At 37.8% G+C, this 20,048-nt stretch overlaps 2 protein-coding genes across 6 annotated transcripts in view; one reads left to right on the top strand and one right to left on the bottom strand.

The window, feature by feature from the left end:
- Positions 1 to 3,471, bottom strand: part of PIG-N (Phosphatidylinositol glycan anchor biosynthesis class N) — a 64,007-nt gene extending 60,536 nt beyond the window's left edge. For 2 of the 3 annotated variants that reach the window (XM_053787413.1, XM_070092253.1), the window contains exons 1-2: positions 2,849 to 3,471; positions 1,053 to 1,273 (exon numbers count right to left, since the gene is read on the bottom strand). In XM_053787413.1, coding sequence (XP_053643388.1) covers positions 1,053 to 1,273; positions 2,849 to 3,129 — 502 coding nt within the window. In that variant the 5' untranslated portion in view covers positions 3,130 to 3,471. The remainder of the gene's footprint in view (positions 1 to 1,052; positions 1,274 to 2,848) is intronic. The other variant, XM_053787414.2, reaches the window with a different exon arrangement.
- A 1,083-nt stretch (positions 3,472 to 4,554) lies between these two features.
- On the top strand, positions 4,555 to 17,265 carry Srp14 (signal recognition particle 14). Of its 3 annotated transcripts, none has more exons than XM_053787411.2 (4): positions 4,555 to 4,739; positions 5,742 to 5,814; positions 12,840 to 12,976; positions 15,176 to 17,265. In XM_053787411.2, exons 1-4 carry the CDS (start codon positions 4,701 to 4,703, stop codon positions 15,293 to 15,295), a joined length of 369 nt encoding a protein of 122 aa, XP_053643386.1. In that variant the 5' UTR covers positions 4,555 to 4,700; the 3' UTR covers positions 15,296 to 17,265. The 3 variants fall into 3 exon arrangements, with proteins under 3 accessions (XP_053643386.1, XP_053643385.1, XP_053643387.1); XM_053787410.2 differs by having other exon boundaries at positions 4,588 to 4,739; positions 12,840 to 12,979; XM_053787412.2 differs by lacking the exon at positions 4,555 to 4,739 and adding an exon at positions 4,796 to 4,911 and having other exon boundaries at positions 12,840 to 12,979.
- Positions 17,266 to 20,048: the final 2,783 nt, after the last annotated feature.

Genomic DNA, 20,048 nt, shown 5'->3' with positions numbered 1-20,048 from the left:
CTTCCATAAAGACTTCAGGTACCAAGTCCTTTGGTGGGGTTACCTCCCTTCTTGGTTTTGTAATGCCACTAGGACCAGCTTGAGAATCACTGGACCACCCTCTACCACCATCACTACCACCCTCTACCACCATCACAACCAGTACCACCCTCTACCACCATCACAACCACTACCACCATCATAACCAGTACCACCCTCTACCACCACCACTACTTTCATATTTTTCTACAAACTTTTTCTTGAATTCTATCGTGTTTCTCACATCCTTTACCAAAGGGCTGGCTCTAGAAGCTTTCATGGAGTCCATGGTGGCTTCTTTAGCAGTTACAAGCACTAGAAACATTGGAATAATCCAAAATGGATGGGAGGCACACGTGGAAACCGACTGCAACAGCTTGTAAAGAATGGCACACTGACTCTTGGAGTGGCTGGGCACACATCGACAGGTTCCGGACGAATGTTGCTGGTTAAGTTTTTTGCCGTTGGTTCAGGCATTTTTTCTACGGCAAAAACTGCCGTTAGACAAAATTGCCTTTACTAAATGTTGCCGTTAGTTGAGGGTCGACTGTATATTGTTGGATTAATGTCAAAATGCTATTTGGTTGAAACAGATGGCCTTAATTTATGTTGGTTATTTTCAAAGGTTTATTTGTTAAGAGCGGGATTACAAAAGGGTACTAACATGCAAAAAGCAGCCATGGCTGCAATATTACCAAGCATTTTCTTATATTAAGGGAGTATAACTATACAAAAATCACTGAGCATTATTGCTCTCAGATGGTAGTGACCAACCCTATTGTCTCACAAACTATTTAAAAATGGGTTGAGAAACACTGTAGCTAAGTCCAAACAAACATTATCAAATGCAAAATTGCTAATCATATTCAAAATACTCCCACATAATTTACTTCTACAATTTGGAGATATTTTCATTTCATTTTAGTACTTGTAATCACAACTAGGTAATCATGTGTGGCTGTAACCTAGGGGACCAAGTCAGAGAGAATACCATGGTGATTGTAACTTACCAGACCATGGTGATTGTAACTTACCAGCAGCAAACATTGGAAGAATATCTGGACTACCCCAACACCAAGTGTGGCGACTCTCATTGAAAACTGAATCAAACTCAACTGGATTCTCTTTCCATCCTTTAGCAATGGCACTGGGGTCTTCATAGAAGCCAGCAATGATTGCAACATGGCCAGGTCGAGACTCCGTGGGTACCCGTGTGTGTGACACTCCCCATGTTCCTTGGGTCTCAATAACAGATCTACAAACACATAAGATTATTTTATGGTATTTCCTTTGACAATAAAAATTATATTGTTTCTGAAAGAGATAGTTCAAGACAAATTTGAAGAAAAGTGGAGGATGTGAACAGCAGCTACTAGGGAGGTACAATAATTCTTCAATACTGAAGAGTATGGCCTTAAATGACTCGACAAATCCAGAAACTAATAAATGTTCATGAATAAGGTGCTACTAAATGTTCTTCATGAATAAGGTGCTACTAATTGTTGTCTGTGATAATGTGATACAGATGTGATGGATACATTATCATTACTACTATTAATTACAGTATTATTATTTTCACAGAAAGAAAGAAATCTAAAAGGGTCATACACACTGCATGACAGAAGGAGAAGTGATAGAGGGGAGGGGAAGAGACAGGTGTGTTGAGAGATTACTGGCTGAAAGAATGGAGCAAACCAGTGTCAATTTGGAAAGCATGTCCATGGCACTGGTAACACAATCAAGGAAGACAGAGTAAGTATGTCAGGAAATCTGAGGTGTCTGAAATTATGCTGGTGTGCTTTCTAATTAAAGGAGCAATCAATCAGAATATGTTGCAGTGTCCAGACAATTTGACAATCCTCTGGCACGGTGCAGCATGCCTCTCCATGAGAAGGCTATGCACTTCGAGAACCTGAGATTATGGCAGACAACAAGGCAGACAAAGTAGCAATGTGAATAACAGCAGTGAGAATTCTTTTATCTTAACACATCAGCCGTTTCCCACCAAGGCAGGGTGACCAAAAAAAGAAGAAGTACTTTAATCATCATTCACTCCATCACTGTCTTGCCAGATTATTATAATAATCAAGGGGGGGTGCTAAACTCATAGGATTATGCAGTGCCTGTGGGGGGACTGTGGAAAATATTCAGGCTTAATTCAGGAAACTGGAGCACAGATCCGATTCCCTAGATCAAGAGCCCCTCACCAACATCAAGGAACCTTCCTTGAGGGGCTGTCTTGCCAGAGGCATGCCTACACTACAGATAAAAAACTGCAACATATTAACACCCTTCCTTCAGAGCACAGGCACTGTACGTTCCACTTCCAGGACTCAAGTCCAACTAACGGGTTTCCATGAATTCGTTCATAAACGTTACTTTGCTTACACATCATCATAAAAACCATTCATCTCCACTCACTCCTAACACACTCATGCACGCTTGCTGGAAATTCAAGCCCCTCATGCACAAAACAGCCTTTACCCCCTATTAGGGTTTAGGATTCCCCTTCCTGCCTGGAGGAGTGGGAGGGCAATCAGGTTCGATCTAGGGAAGGGAAGGGAAGGGAAGGGAAGGGAAGGGAAGGGAAGGGAAGGGAAGGGAAGGGAAGGGAAGGGAAGGGAAGGGAAGGGAAGGGAAGGGAAGATCCAATTCCGTGGATCAAAACCGCATTCATGGGTAAAGTGCTAAAACCTGTAGGGGTTAAACCGCATGAGGGAATTGGAGGAATTCAGGAAGGGTAAAGCAGGTCAACTGTCTCGCATCAAGAGCCCTTCACTAGCGTTAAGGAACTTCCCCGAAGAAAAAAAAAACCGAGTGCAGTATATACCTTAAAAATGGTGCCCTGGTGGTGTGGTTGGTATAGTCGTAGAAAGCATCAGCTCTGAGGCCATCAGCAACTATGAGGACTAGTCTGTGTGCTGCTGGGTGTTGGTGGTGTAGGTGTGGGGTCATACCATGGCTCAGTGGTGTCCTGAAGTATATGTCAAACACTGACATGAAAAATATCAGATGAACCATGAACCCCACCGCAAACATCCACATCTTGCCTGAACCACCACACACACACACAAGCCTCTTAATATACCACTGCCTCAAGTCTCTCCACATCCATCATAATACTCTCACTTTAACAAATTCCTCTTCAAACAGACTTGACGTCCTCGGAAACAAAAAAAAAAAACTTCTTTTCCCATTGTGTTGTTGATATAATTAAAAGCCACCGCAGCACGAGTCGTATTCAACCTTTCCTCTTGGTGTTCCGTGTATATGCAAGTTATACACCTGATATATATAAACCTTGTGGGTGTCCAGTGACACGTATATAGAAAAGTAATCAACGCTATTAAACTAATCAGCATAAGTGTGCGAGTGAGGCGTCAGGGAGTAGTATTATGTGCGTCACTACCCTGGGTGGGTGACCGGCGCCATGCAAGAGTTGCAACACTAACCTCTGCAGTAGCAATCTAAATACTGTTATCTTCACCCTAAGTTAATAAATAATTAAGTTATTGAGTAAGAAAATAACATATTTTTATAATGATCTTGGGGTGATGTGAGGCTATAAGGGTGTTAGTGGGTATTTACTGGAGTTAGAGGTGTAATAGAGCATGGAGTACTGTCTTCCAATTTTCACATGTAACTTATTTATTTTATTTATGCTTACTTATATTTAAAATGGATTACTTTTTAATTGATAAATTGCTATACTTCATACTGTAAATTGTTTTTGCTTGTTTTTTTGTATTACTGTACAACTATAAAGCCTCTTATTAGAAATACTCATTTGTAATTCATGTTATATTTTGTTTACTGTATTTTTACCACCCAATATATTATTGCTTAATTAATCTTAAGTTAATTTTAAGCTGCCCACAATGCTCTGCATACAAGGGGCTTTTGGCATATACACTCAACTACTGTATTTCTTTTGTATAACTATGTATCATGTCCAAATAATAATAAATAAATAAATAAATAAATAAATAAACTATATCAAAACTGTAATTATTCTATACTGAACTGCTCTACTAGACTTATTAAAGCCATACAGCATTACCTAATAGAATACTCCATTCTCTTGTACTCATTGTAACTCATCTAATGACCATATGAACTGTAATTGCCGTATTAATATTAAGTTAAAATTAAGTTTGCCCGAAATGCTCCACATACAGAGTGACTTTTGGTATGAGCACCCAGCTGTTATATATTTATTTGTACAACCATGTAGCATGTCAAAATAAAAATTATTATTATTATTATTATTATTATTGAATATATTTGTCTCACAGGAAGCTTTATGGTCATTAGATGAGTTACAATGAGTACAAGAGAATTGAGTATTCTATTAGGTAATTCTGTATGGCTTTAATAATAATAATAATAATAATATATATATATATATATATATATATATATATATATATATATATATATATACATATTTATATGGTAATGACAGTTGTATTTTTATATAACATGGAACAACAACTGTTCTTAGTACTATACAACATTTACTTCTAATTTCTTGCAAACCAGATAATTGTTTACTTATTTAAATAATACTCTAAATGTGCAAAGAACAGATATTTGCGAGATTATTTGAGGTTGAAAACACTAAGAGCCTTAAATAACAGCATTCATTGTTGGATGAATGAAGTGAGGCAGTGTGGAGGTGGATGTTGATGATGGAGCAACCTCGCTTGTCAACTGACGTGGTGAGTCACTATACTGCACTATACCTTACTCTTAACACTTGATACATATGTATGTGATGTGTTCCTGGGGTATATATGTAGTGTGGAGGTCAGCGTGACCAAGACAACTGCTGCTGGGGACACAATCTGGCTTCACCTCCACTAATGCAGGAATTGCATTGTTTATAGATATGTATGTCTAAAATTTACCGCTACCGCTATATTATATTATTTAAAAAGTCAGTATAATTATAGAAAGGTGAGGTTATAACTGGACCGGGTTGCGGGGGCGGTGACCCCTAGAAGCTGGTAAGTTTTTATTCAGGTACAGGTACACATAAATACAGTTACATAAATTATCATACATAGCAGTATATGTGTAGATTACCTAGGATATGTTGGTATTTATGATAATTTGTTATTTGTGTGTATGAACCTGAATAAACTTAAAGCTGCTGGGGGTCACCGCCCCCATAACCTGGCCCCAGACCAGGCCCATTTGAATTCATTGGGGGGAATTTGTCTAGGCCGCATTAATGGGTTACGTAGCACTTCTCATCTACACCATTCAGCAACAGACCCATTGAAGCGAGAGCTTCACTATGTGAAGCTCTCGCTTCACATTTATCTAGTACACATTGATCAGGTCTGTAGTTGTATGTGGCTGTTTTATAAATATGTATAGTGTCATGTTTAGGAAAGGTTTCCCTGCATTAACCTAACATGACCCTCTAGGTCTAGGATTTAGACAACAGGAGTCAGTCAGGATGAGAAGGCACAAGACGGCATTTACTGAATATGGGAATGGTAGGGAAGACCAGGTGAAGTATATATATCTTGGGAGTGAAACTGTTAAGCTGTGATTCTGTAGTGGTTTATCAGAATCTATTCCCACAATATTCTGTTTTGGGCAAAACAAAGGTAACTAGTATTGCAAGGACATTAGAGTAATTATGTGTGGTAAGTAAGTCGCATGCTATACAGTAGTTTGTTCTAATTCTATTTATATTGCATTTTTTTCAGTTTATGTCAGAGCTGACACTGATGTTCCACAATGCCCGAACACATGGAGAGGTGACAGTAACAATAAAGAGATGTGAGTTGAATGCAGCTCATTATGAAACATTTTTAATAAGTTAAATAACTGTAATGTCTTCACACTTATGGCAAGCCAACTATGTATTGCTTTAAAAATAATGTGTTTACTATTTTTTGGGTCACCATACCTTGATGGGAGATGGCCAGTGGTTAATTTTTGTTTTATATACAAACAAACACACATATATACATGCATGCATGCATCTACTGTACATCATCTTAACTTGAGAAATCTTTTATAATATTGTAAACTAGGTATACTGTTTTGTATTTTGATCATCATGCAATGGAACAAGGCATCATTGGGCCAGAATAATCCCAGCATACATCTTATTCTTATGTCTCAGATGTTTGCTTATTTATACTCCTGATACTTAGTTACTTTTATGACAGTGGTAGAGTTAAACAGCCTTTGTTTAGGGAGATTGGGAAAAGCCTCTCAATTTACAGATTCTTATCAAAGAATAATTTGTGATTTAAAATGATGTTGATATTTTTCCTTTAGATTGTTTGTCTTTGAAGGAATGCCTTAATTTTGGAGCAATTGCCTTAGTTTTGGAGGAATTGCCTTAATTTATGCTCTTAATTGTGCTGTCCTGGCTATTGCATCAGTCAAATGGGATTGAACCATTTTCTGGCAGAAGTACAAGTTGCAGATCTAGGAGTAGTTGAAAGTGTATAACTACTGACATTCTCTTTGGTTTGACCTCTCCTTTTATTAGCCAAATGACATTCTCATTGGCAGCACTTTGTTTCAATAGACAGCTTTACTAAGCCTTATTCTGTTAATGTTAAGAGTCAGCCTATAAGTTGTGGGCTAGGTAGTGTAGGGTGTGGTCTTTAGGGAATCCAGCACTGTTGGTTGAATTGGTGGGGGTCCTGGGGCTGTGATTTGATTAATGATGCTTAATGATATAGACATGAGCCATAGCCATGAGCCATATCCGACATAGACAAGGATGTCAGCCACAGCACCGTGTCTTCCTTTGCAGATGACACCCGAAACTGCATGACAGTGTCTTCCATTGCAGACACTGCAAGGCTCCAGGCGGACATCAACCAAATCTTTCAGTGGGCTGCGGAAAACAATATGAAGTTCAACGATGAGAAATTTCAATTACTCAGATATGGTAAACATGAGGAAATTAAATCTTCATCAGAGTACAAAACAAATTCTGGCCACAAAATAGAGCGAAACACCAACGTCAAAGACCTGGGAGTGATTATGTCTGAGGATCTCACCTTCAAGGACCATAACATTGTATCAATCGCATCTGCTAGAAAAATGACAGGATGGATAATGAGAACCTTCAAAACTAGGGAGGCCAAGCCCATGATGACACTCTTCAGGTCACTTGTTCTATCTAGGCTGGAATATTGCTGCACTCTAACAGCACCTTTCAAGGCAGGTGAAATTGCCGACCTGGAAAATGTACAGAGAACTTTCACGGCGCGCATAACGGAGATAAAACACCTCAATTACTGGGAGCGCTTGAGGTTTCTAAACCTGTATTCCCTGGAACGCAGGAGGGAGAGATACATGATTATATACACCTGGAAAATCCTAGAGGGACTAGTACCGAACTTGCACACGAAAATCACTCGCTACGAAAGCAAAAGACTTGGCAGACGATGCACCATCCCCCCAATGAAAAGCAGGGGTGTCACTAGCACGTTAAGAGACCATACAATAAGTGTCAGGGGCCCGAGACTGTTCAACTGCCTCCCGGCACACATAAGGGGGATTACCAACAGACCCCTGGCAGTCTTCAAGCTGGCACTGGACAAGCACCTAAAGTCAGTTCCTGATCAGCCGGGCTGTGGCTCGTACGTTGGTTTGCGTGCAGCAACAGCCTGGTTGATCAGGGGCTGATCCACCAGGAGGCCTGGTCACAGACCGGGCCGTGGGGGCGTTGACCCCCGAAACTCTCTCCAGGTAAACTCCAGGTAATAGCTGGAAACTAATGTCTGGAAGGCTATTGGTTCTGAAACCTGAATTGTATGTGGCTTTCCCATCCCCCTTTCCCCATTCCTCCTCCTCTCAGATGATGCTGTAGATAGTGCTGGCCATTGTTGTTTTGTGCAGTTACAAGGGATGTAATGTGCTGGTGATTCTGGGACCAGCTCAGAGGTGGTCTTCAGCCATGATAAATTGCATAACACAGTCCACTGCAAAACAGCACCCCTCCCCCCCCCCCCACCTTTACTCTTCGAAGACCTAAATCTACTCGCTATACAAAACATTCATTCTTACTACTGTTCATCCTACATTTACCAAACAATAAATTCTAATATTAATCGCGACCTAAAGCACTTTCTTGATAGTTGCAGCAGGACCCATAGATATACGTAATACAGTAGAACCCCCGTATCCACTGATTCAGTATCCACAGTTCAGTTATCCACAGTTTACTGTGGCCCAAAAATACCTCGTAATTTTGCATAATAATGTCCCCAAAGTGCAAAAGTAGAAAAGCTGGCAGTTCTTCAAAGCCTAAGAGAAACCATGAAGTGCTTCCCATCAGTGAAAGAGAGATAATTCTCCACTTGTTGTTCATAATTTATCAATTAAACTTTAATAGGTATGTATAGGACTTACATATAGGGTTTGCTACTATCCACGGTTTCAGTATCCACGGCAGATCCTTGGAATGTATCCCCGTGGATACAGGGATCCTACTGTACTGGGCACAAAGATCTCTCTGAAATTCCCCATGTCCAGCAAAATCTCTACAAAAATTCAATGTACATAAAAGGGTCCAAAATCTGGAACTCTGCCAGAAAACTCCAGAGCCAGTCTCAGCCAGCATCCTTGAAACTACCGTTAAAAAACACCTTCTTTACCTAACATATCCCAGCATCAGCTAAATATGTGAAAACTACTTATCCATATTCTCAGTGTCACAAACATACATAAAACAGTATAATCTTATTCTTAACCCTGAAACTGTCCAAACATAGATCTATGTTTTTTCAACATTTGAAAGTATGTAAAAAAAGTAGATCTTTTCTTTTTTTACATTTGAAAACGTGTAAAAAGAACTTTGATCTACTTTTTTATATATATATATATATATTTGAAAATATGTAAAAAAAACGTAGATTTACTTTTGGAGCACTACGCATGTGAACATAGATCTGCTTGGACAGTTTAAGGGTTAATATCTGTAATCTTCTCAACCATTAAAACATTGTGTCCCCTTTACCTCTAATCATAATCACACTTGTAATTCCTTAAACAATTAAACTTGATAGAAGCTATATATTTTTTTTTTTTTTTTTTCAACAAGTCGGCCGTCTCCCACTGAGGCAGGGTGACCCAAAAAAGAAAGAAAATCCCCAAAAAGAAAATACTTTCATCATCATTCAACACTTTCACCACACTCGCACATTATCACTGTTTTTGCAGAGGTGCTCAGAATACAACAGTTTAGAAGCATACAAATATAAAGATACACAACATATCCCTCCAAACTGCCAATATCCCAAACCCCTCCTTTAAAGTGCAGGCATTGTACTTCCCATTTCCAGGACTCAAGTCCGACTATTTGAAAATACATAACCGGTTTCCCTGAATCCCTTCACTAAATATTACCCTGCTCACACTCCAACAGATAGTCAGCTCCCAAGTACCATTCGTCTCCATTCACTCCTATCTAACACGCTCATGCACTCTTGCTGGAAGTCCAAGCCCCTTGCCCACAAAACCTCCTTTACCCCCTCTCCAACCCTTTCGAGGACGACCCCTACCCCGCCTTCCTTCCCCTATAGATTTATATGCTTTCCATGTCATTCTACTTTGATCCATTCTCTCTAAATGACCAAACCACCTCAACAACCCCTCTTCTGCCCTCTGACTAATACTTTTATTAACTCCACACCTTTTCCTAATTTCCACACTCCGAATTTTCTGCATAATATTTACACCACACATTGCCCTTAAACAGGACATCTCCACTGCCTCCAACCGTCTCCTCGCTGCTGCATTTACCACCCAAGCTTCACACCCATATAAGAGTGTTGGTACTACTATACGTACTTTCATACATTCTCTTCTTTGCCTCCATAGATAACGTTTTTTTGACTCCACATATACCTCAATGCACCACTCACCTTTTTTCCCTCATCAATTCTATGATTAACCTCATCCTTCATAAATCCACCCGCCGACACGTCAACTCCCAAGTATCTATATAGCATGTATTAACCCTTTCAGGGTCCGTCCCGTAGATCTACGGCTTTACGTTCAGGGTCCAAACCGTAGATCTACGCCATGAGCTCAGCTCACTCTGATAAACTGTGAGTGGTACATTTGGGCCTAGATATGAGAGAATACATCTATGTGGTATGTGTGCACCACATAAAACAGATCCTGCAGCACACTGTGTATAATGAGAGAAAAAAAATGAAATCATGATTTTTCGATTAAAACAGCAACTTTGCAGTGTTTTTTCGTATGTTTTTTATAGTTGTATTTGCGATTTCTTGGTCTCATTTGATAGAATGGAAGACATATTACAGAAATAGAGATGATTTTGATTGGTTTTAGCACTGGAAATGGCTTGAAACTGAGCTCAAAGTAGCAGAAATGTTAAATTTTTGCCGATATTCAAGAGTAAACAAACGACCTCATACGTCTAATACACGTCAGCTGGTGGGTCTAATATACATTCACAAATATGGTGATGATATTTATACAATTCTCCATGGGGAAGTGGAACAGAATTCTTCCTCCGTAAGCCATGCGTGTCGTAAGAGGCGACTAAAATGCCGGAAGCAAGGGGCTAGTAACCCCTTCTCCTGTATATATTACTAAATGTAAAAGGAGAAACTTTCGTTTTTCCTTTTGGGCCACCCCGCCTTTGTGGGATACGGCCGGTGTGTTGAAAGAAAGATTTATACAATTATTACAGTATTGCATAACAGTAAATCTTCTATTTTTTGGTGTGAATAAAAATTCATTATGTGAATAAAAAATCAAAATGGAATTTATTTGTAAAGCCTCAAAACATAACTAATGAACAGAGGAAATGTTAGTTTAGTGCCAGGAATGCCTACATTGTTTATTCTGGACCCTATTTTGAAATTGGAATATTTCGAACTTTGTGTTAAATTGGCCAAATTAACAATTTCCGATCACTTTATTTTGTAGTTGAAACAGTTGACTTGGCGATTTCTTGTGCTCAATCGATAGAATAGAAGTAATACTAGTGAAATAGCTAAGAATTTGGTTGATTGGAATAATGTAATTGGCCTAAAATGGGAGTCAAAGTCGGCAAAATCGCCGATTCGTAAATATCGCTGACACATCAAAATTCGCGAGAGCATAATTTCGTCAATTTTCCACCAAATTTCGTACTTTTTGTTTTATTACTTTCACAAAAAGATTCTCTACGATTTCATAAGAAAAAATAACAATTTTTTTTTTTTAAATTCTTGGACACTGGTGCGTGACTCCAGATTTGGGCCTTGGACCCTGAAAGGGTTAATAGGATATTCATTGTAGTACTAATAGGATATTCATTGTAGTACTAATGATATATTCATTGTAGTACTAATAGGATATTCATTGTAACTCTTAAATTTATATTTACAATCACCTAAGAGAGTGTATAAAGCCACTCAACTTGTCTTTGCCTTATTACTCTAAGTTAGTCTTAAGTTTGCCTGAAATGCTCTGCATATTAAGGGGCTTTCTGCATGCACACCTAAATGTCATTCACCTTTGTACAAACATTGTATCATGCTGAAATAAAATATCTTATCTTATGGTTGTGGCTATGATTTTATTTATTAAAGTTGAGTAGTGTATAGAAATGAGAAGTAGTAAGACCTGGGTATCTGCCTAGGTGAACATTATACCATGATTAACTTTATGGGCTTTTTAATATACGTACTACAAGATTTTTTTCTAACTTGTTCTGAATGTTATTTATGTCTACATGTGGTATATAGTGTGCAAGTAATTTTAATTGAACAGTTTTTCAAGAAATTATATTTTATTGCTTATGTATAAGTGTAAACCTTTCCATATATGGAGCATAGAATAACCAATTGATTCATTATTGCTCACGTTCCACATGCCTCCTCTTATAAGTCAAAATACTTTGTAAACTGAACAGTTTCCTTTTTCAGACTGTATTTCCAGATCTTTTAACAGTGTCCTCAGAAGCCCAGAAGATGAATTGATGCAAATCCCAAACTGCACAGACAATATGAATGGTTATTAATACCCTTAAACTGTCATAATGTAGATCTTCATTTTTTCAACATTTGAAAGTATGTAAAAAAAAGTAGATCATCTTTTTTTTTTTTTACATTTGAAAACATGTAAAAAAACTTTCATCTACTTTTTTTTTTATACTTGAAAATATGTAAAAGAAACGTAGATCTACTTTTGGAGCACTATGCATGTGAATGTAGATCTGCTTGGACAGTTTAAGGGTTAAATAAGCTTTGGGTTTGCCTTTTTTTAATAATATAAGACCATGAAGTTTCCATATGTAGCATATATTTTCCTTAAACATTATGTAGGCAAAAAATCAAAACTAATTTTTTTATTCAAATTTTTTTATTTTGATTGAAAGACTTTAAATATGACTGAGAATATTCCTGCCATGTTAATCTTTAATTTTAAGTGAAAAATGCTTCATTATATGATCAGTTCCTTTATATGTACAAAAAAAATAATATTTTAGGACCAAATTTTCATGGAAATCCAAGAGACTGGCTAATAAAAATTATTCAGTATAAAATTGTAGTCGTTAATCGAATAGAACATAAGAACATAAGAAAGGAGAAAATTTTTGATGTAGAAGTTGGCCACAGTATAAATATAACCAAATCAATAACTACAATATTAGTATGGGGAAACATTTTCTTCATAACTGTACTTGCAGTATTCACATCTCTTAAACGTACGTATTTATAAAATGTGTTAGTCTTTTATATGAGTAACTTGTGTGAAGTATTAATACAGTATTACACTAGGCATGGATAACTGAGATGTTGACTATTCTGCAGATGATGGCCGCACTAAGCCACACCCTAAGCCCAGAAAGCTCAAGAATGGCAAGATGTCCATCGTTGAACCTTTACCAGAGCCTGAGGAATACAGTTGTTTATTACGAGCCAAAACCAAGGATAAGAAGATTAGTACAGTGGTAATATAATGGGCCTTTTAAGTAATTACCTATTGTAGCTACAGAAACAATTATGTTCATAGTGTTCTATCCACAATAATTATTTCATTATACAGTGGACCCCCGCCTTATGAACGCATCGCGTTACGTTAAATCCGCCATACGAAGCATTTGAACGCAAAAATTTTTCCTCGCCTTACGTCCCACGTGTGGCCTCAGCGCCAGTGTTTACAAGCCAGCCAGTGTGGTTGCATCTACCCATACATTCGGTACATTTCACATCATCCCATGTTTTTAGTGCTTGTAACTGCAAAATAAGTCACCATGGACCTCAAGAAAGCTTCTAGTGTGGTAAAAAGGGTGAGAATTAGTATGGAATTGAAAAAAGAGATTAAGGAAATGTGTGCAAAGTGGGTTGAACTGCAGACCTTTATGGATGAAAATCACCCTGACACAGCTACTGCAAGCCGTGTTGGCAACCTGTACAATGACAATGTTATGGCCCATTTTAGGAAAGTCTTAAAGAAACGGGAGGTACAGAGCTCTATGGACAGATTTGTTGTGCAACAGAGGTCCGGCAAGACTCAAGCTGGTCCTAGTGGCACTAAAAGAAGGGAAGTAACCCCAGAAAAGGACTTGCTACCTCAAGTCCTAATGGAAGGGGATTCCCCTTCTAAACAATAACTTCCACACACTTCCCTCCTCCCATCCCATCAATCATCACCGGATCTTCAATAAAGGTATGTGTCATGTATTCTATTCTTAGTAGAGTAGTAATTGTAATTGTCTTCTTCAGTTTGTGTGTATTAAAATTAATATTTCATGTGGTAAAAAATAATTTTTTTCATACTTTGGGGTGTCAGGAACGGATTAATTTGATTTCCATTATTTCTTATGGGGAAAATTAATTCGGCTAACGATAATTTTGGCTTACGATGAGCTCTCAGGAACGGATTAATATCGTAAGGCGGGGTCCACTGTATTAGTTTTTAAATTTCGAATTATTATACTGTAGCACTTGTTGGTACTAGATATCTCTTTAATTCATTCCATTGGTCTGCCAGTCTTTGCAAACAAAGATTTTCTAGTATCACTTCGACTCCAGTTTTTCTTAGATAATAAACAAGAAACCATTGGAACAAAATGTAGGAAAAATATGATTTCTAAAGATAAAACATATATGAATGAACTTAAATTGGACACGTATTAATGTGTGTTTATTTTGCCTGACAGTGTGATCGCCCGCCACCCATTCAGTTTGTTTTTATATTGTCTGAACTCCGTGTATCTCATTCTCTCTCGTTTACTATTTCATTAACTAGTTGGCTCTTGTTGATGATGGCATCTAGGCTTAGTTGTGATAAAAAGATTAGTCGTAAGCCTCTTACTTAAAGTGCCAAGTTAGAAATGATTAATCTTAGTGAACTGAAGTTTTTGGGTTATCCTAGGTTCTCTACACACTTTTTTTTTTTTTTTTTTTTTTTTTTTTATAAAAGTCGGCCGTCTTCCACCGAGGCAGGGTGACCCAAAAAAGAAAGAAAATCCCCAAAAAGAAAATACTTTCATCATCATTCAACACTTTCACCACACTCGCACATTATCACTGTTTTTGCAGAGGTGCTCAGAATACAACAGTCTAGAAGCATAAACATATAAAGATACACAACATATCCCTCCAAACTGCCAATATCTACACACATGTATGATAATCTATTTGTGTATGCCTGAACAAACTTACTAACAAGGTATGTCAGTGTCTGAGACAGCCATCAAATACAGTTACATATAGCAGCATAAGTGTAAAGAACCTATGATAACCCAAAAAAGTCAGACAAAGCGACTTATTGCTGACATGGAAAAACTTTTTCACTGCCACTCACCTCTCGTGCACTCATATTAATATTTTAGGGTAAGTAACAAGTGTACAGTGTGTGTATTTTACTTTTTATTGTGTTTTTTAATGCCTAGTTCTATTGCTAACTTAACAGGTTTACACTAACATATATTATCTAGCTTTTATATGCATTTATAAGTGGAAAAAAGGGTGTTCCACTTTACAGTGATTTCCACTTCACGGCTGTAGCCTGGAACCTAACCTGCCATATAAGTGGGGCCCTACTGTATAGTATAATATTTTATGTTCATATACTAGTGATATTTTTTTTTTTTTTTTTAAGAAAAATTCTAGTTTTTGACTGTTTACATTTTATTCTGTAGGTTTCGGCTTCCGATGCTCTGAGGTTCCAGCTTCAGTTCGCCCAGTTCCTTCGCTCAAATATGGATGGCCTTAAGAAAGAGAAGAAGGCTAAGAAAAAAGTCAAGAAAGCTACTCAGTAAATATGTAAAAAGAACCTAGATATTATTTATGGAAAGGTGTTAAGGTGGAAATAAATATGGCTACATAATCTGCAGAGGAGGGCCACACTGCCAGGATGAGTTTGGGTTGGTCATGGGCATACCTTCCATCCAATGTCATGGAATATCTTGGAAAAGGACATGTAATATTTTGGTAACAGTGATGCACGAGTTGATTTATGATATTCACATGTAGGTGTAAAGTCCAGATTTTGTATGCCTTGCAGCCAAATTATATGAAAAAATAGTTTGATTCACTAATGACTGCTGATGGTATATAGAGTTGGCAAGTGCAATTTAAGCCTTTTTGGGTAGATAAAAATCTAAATCTGTTTGATTGTATTTAATTATATATTTTAAAGCTAAATGAAAAAATATGAATAGACTTATGAAGTGAGTGATTCATGTTTTGCTTTATAACCCTCTGATATTATATTAAGTGACCTCAATTTTTTTTTTATTACCATTAATTTTAACAGCTGTCACTGCCAACGTTATATTGATTTTACTCATTTTTATGGTTTACCATTTTAATGTGCCAACATAAATGTGGCTGCAATGTCATATGCTTGCCATACCTGTTTGAATAGACTTCTGTGGTGTGTTACTTCAGTGTTTTTCTGGTAGCTGCTTTGATATTCTTATAAAAATCCAATATACAAACTTGTTAATCATTATTGCTGCTAATGAATAAAACATGTGCAACAATTGGGTATCTGTACTGCCAAATTATTATTATAATCAGAACTAAGTGCTAAACCCACAAGGGTCATACAACTTTGCTCTATTGCCAAAATGCATTACATGCACAACAACGTATCAGTCAAATACTGGCGACAGCGGAAGCAGTAGTTTTGAGGTGATCAGTCCCTCAGCCTTGGTGAAATGATACAGTATTGCTACTGTTTATTAAGCGAGTTAAATAGAGAATATACTTGGGAGTGGTGTATCAGGACTATGAAGATTATATTCATTCATAAAATAACTGAAAATTCAGATTTTTATAAGGCAATGTTAAAAGGTAAATAATTTAATTTCAGAACAGAAATTACCCTGGCTTTCATATTACATTATTTTGCTTGCCTAATCTTATCTACAAGTTCATTTCATGGGTCAGTCTCTATTCACTGCTTTCATTTGGTATGCATGCTTCAACAGAGCTTGTTTTATGTCAGTATGGGGGTTCTTGATCAAAGGAGCTGGACCAGTTCTCCCCTTGGATCAAACAGTCCCCATGGGTTTAGCACTTACCCCTAAATTTAATGATAATTGGTATAAAAAGTGTATAGCAGTGTCCTTGAAACACCTTGCACAACTCATTTACACACCACAAAATGCTATTATCTAGAGGTAAATACATTAAGTTCATCTTTAGCCCTTTTTTTCACTTATCAGTGCAGTGCTGTACAACCCTTTTGGGTTTAGGACTTAATCTGATCATATTCACTTTTTAGTTCCTTTTGTCTATACAAATGAGATTGATCATATTTCATAAGTTCTAGCATGGACTTTACAGATCGAGAAAATTGTTGCAATAGTCTTGCAGAGCATTTAGTGATGTGCAAGTTTAGCACTGCATTTGTATTTTTCTTTTTATCTACCAATGAAGGTTACAGCTTGACTAAGTTGCTACACTACTGTAAAACTGAGCTGCTGTAAAAGTGACCTGGACTGTGTATGAAGCACATCTGGGGTGCAGCTCATGTCTTTGTATGCCACAGTATGTCCTGAGTATATAATGTGGTGTTGGAAAGGTATCGCTCTTTATGACTATAAAATGTTATCCCAGCTCTGGCACTTTGTATCAAATGGTGCTGCTGCATCATAGTGAAGAATCAAAAATTTGTTTTCACATTTTATATTTGGGTACTTTTCCTGGAGCTATCTTCCTTATTGATATTTGGTATCTTTGAATATTTTTATTGCTGTTTAATAAAAGAATGGTTATATAATTGTCTAGTTTCACTTGTTAAAATCCTTGATCCATTAATTTTGGGTTCAGTAATTGTAGTATATTCACAGGTATTGCCATAGCAACACCAAAACTATTTGAAAAACTTTTAATTTTTTATACAGTAAGAAATACTTTCAAATTTATTATAGTATGTTTTAATTAAAATCTAAGAATCATGTCTGAAAAACACATTTAAATGTAGCTACCAGGAAACAGCCTCTCAATGCTCTTAATCTAAGGAATTGGACTTTTGCTCCAAATCCTTTAATCAAGCCTGAATGCCATCCATTTACCCAGGTGCTGCATGACTTGTGGATTTAGCACTCCCCATGAGTAGAACATGCCAGTGAGGGGGCTCTTGATCTAAGGAATTGGACTTGTTCCCTACCCTGGATTAAGCCTAATTGCCTCCCATTACCCTAGGTGCTGTATGACCTGCTTGTTAGCAGCCTATATTCTGTATGGATTGAGAACTCCAATGACAGCGTAAGTTGTGCCCATGACTAGTGGTAGTGGCATCAGTTGTTGTTAGGACCTGGGCTCAATCCCGACATGTTGAAAACAGGCATGTTTTCTTACACCTGTTCACTTAGTGCTAAGTTTCCAAGGTGTTAGCTGACTTGTGGGTCTTATCCTAGGAAAATGGATTACAGGACCCCAAAGGAAATGAGTCAGACAGCTTTCTATTATCCTGGGTTACTAACTCCCCTTAAGGAAGGTTCAATGATGCCAGTAAGGGGTTCTTGATCCAAGGAACTGGACCCATTCCCTTGGATTGAATCTACCTCCTAGTCCCCTTTGTGCTGTATGATCCCTGTGGGCCTACTATATAGCGACCATTGCAGAAAGTGTCCTTAGTAAATAATAAAAAAAGAAGTGCTAAACCACAAGGGCCATACAGCACTGCAGGGCAGGGAAGGAAGCGAGAGTATCGGGTGGCAAAGGGAGAGGGATGATTAGTAGGTTATGGAGGACAGCGGGGCAGGGGTAGAGGGTAGCAAGAGATTGAGGTATAAAGGGCTGAGGGGAGTGCTAAAGGCATCATCATCAATTTGTGGAGTAAATCAGTTGTTGTCAAAGTCCGGTCTTGTCTAACTAATTTATTAACTTTCTTCAGTAAAGCTTTTGAGGCTGTTGACCACGATAAAGAATTTGATATTATTTACTTAGATTTTAGTAAGGCTTTTGATAGAGTTCCACACCATAGACTGTTAAAGAAAGTGGCAGCTCATGGCATTGGGGGAAAAGTGCTGTCATGGATCAAGTCAGGGCTCACTGACAGGAAGCAGAGAGTGTCCATAAATGGGGTTAAATCCGAGTGGGGATCTGTAACAAGTGGCGTTCCACAGGGATCAGTCTTGGGCCCGTTGTTGTTTATAATTATATCAATGATCTTGATGAGGGAATTACTAGCGATATGAGCAAATTCGCCGATGACACAAAGATAGGTAGGATAATTGATTAAAACGTAGATGTTATGGAACTTCAGGAGGATTTAAACAAACTCTATTCTTGGTCAGAAAAGTGGCAGATGCAGTTCAATGTAGATAAATGCAAGGTTCTGAAGCTTGGGAGTGCCCATAACCCTAGTACTTATAAGTTAAATGATGTAGAACTTAGCCATACAGATTGCGAAAAGGACTTGGGGGTTAAGGTGAGCAGCAACCTTAAACCAAGACAGCAATGCCTAAGCGTACGTAATAAGGCAAATAGATTACTGGGATTTATATCAAGAAGTGTAAGCAACAGAAGTCCAGAGGTCATACTGCAGCTTTATACATCATTAGTAAGGCCTCACCTAGATTATGCAGCTCAGTTCTGGTCTCCATATTACAGAATGGACATAAATTCGTTAGAAGACATTCATCGTAGGATGACTAAATTAATACATAGCATTAGAAATCTTCCTTATGAAGAAAGATTGAAGACTCTTAAGTTACATTCACTTGTTAGACGAAGAATGAGGGGAGACCTGATCGAAGTGTATAAGTGGAAGATAGGTATTAATAAAGGGGATATTAATAAGGTCTTGAGGATGTCTCTCCAAGAGAGAACCCGCAGTAATGGATTTAAGTGCATGGTTATGATGATAGTAAGTGACGTGGTTAAAATATGCCTTCACTAATATATTCAACATACAGTGGGCCCCTGCTTTACAATCACCTCCCAATGCGATCAATTATGTACGTGTATTTATGCAAGTGCATTTGTACGTGTAAATTTGGGGGTCTGAAATGGACTAATCTAATTCACAATATTCCTTATGGGAACAAATTCGTTCAGTACTGGCACCTGAACATACTTCTGGAATGAAATATCGTAAACCGGGGGTCCACCGTACTTGAATGTTGGAGTGTGAGCAGGGTAACATTTAGTGAAGGGATTCAGTGATACCGGTTATTTTTATATAACCGGACTTAAGTACTGGAAATGGGAAGTACAGTGCCTGCACTTTAAAGGAGGGATTTGGGATATTGGCAGTTTGGAGGGATATGTTATATATCTTTATAGTATATGCTTCAAATTGTTGTATCTGAGCGCCTCTACAAAAACAGTGATCATGTACAAGTGAGGTGAAAGTGTTGAATGATGATGAAAGTATTTTCTTTTTGGGTATTTTTTTTTCTTTCTTTTTGGGTCACCCTGCTTGGGCAGGAGGCAGCCGACTTACTAGGGGGGGGGGGGAAATTAATGAATCTGAACATATTTTTGCTCAAGTCACCACAAACAATAATAATAAAAATAATCTAATAACAATTGGAGCAATTTAGAGAATGCATC

The sequence above is a fragment of the Cherax quadricarinatus genome, chromosome 39 (assembly GCF_038502225.1).
Source record: "Cherax quadricarinatus isolate ZL_2023a chromosome 39, ASM3850222v1, whole genome shotgun sequence".
In the NCBI taxonomy this organism is placed as follows: domain Eukaryota; kingdom Metazoa; phylum Arthropoda; class Malacostraca; order Decapoda; family Parastacidae; genus Cherax; species Cherax quadricarinatus.
This window is presented reverse-complemented; position numbering and strand designations above follow the sequence as displayed.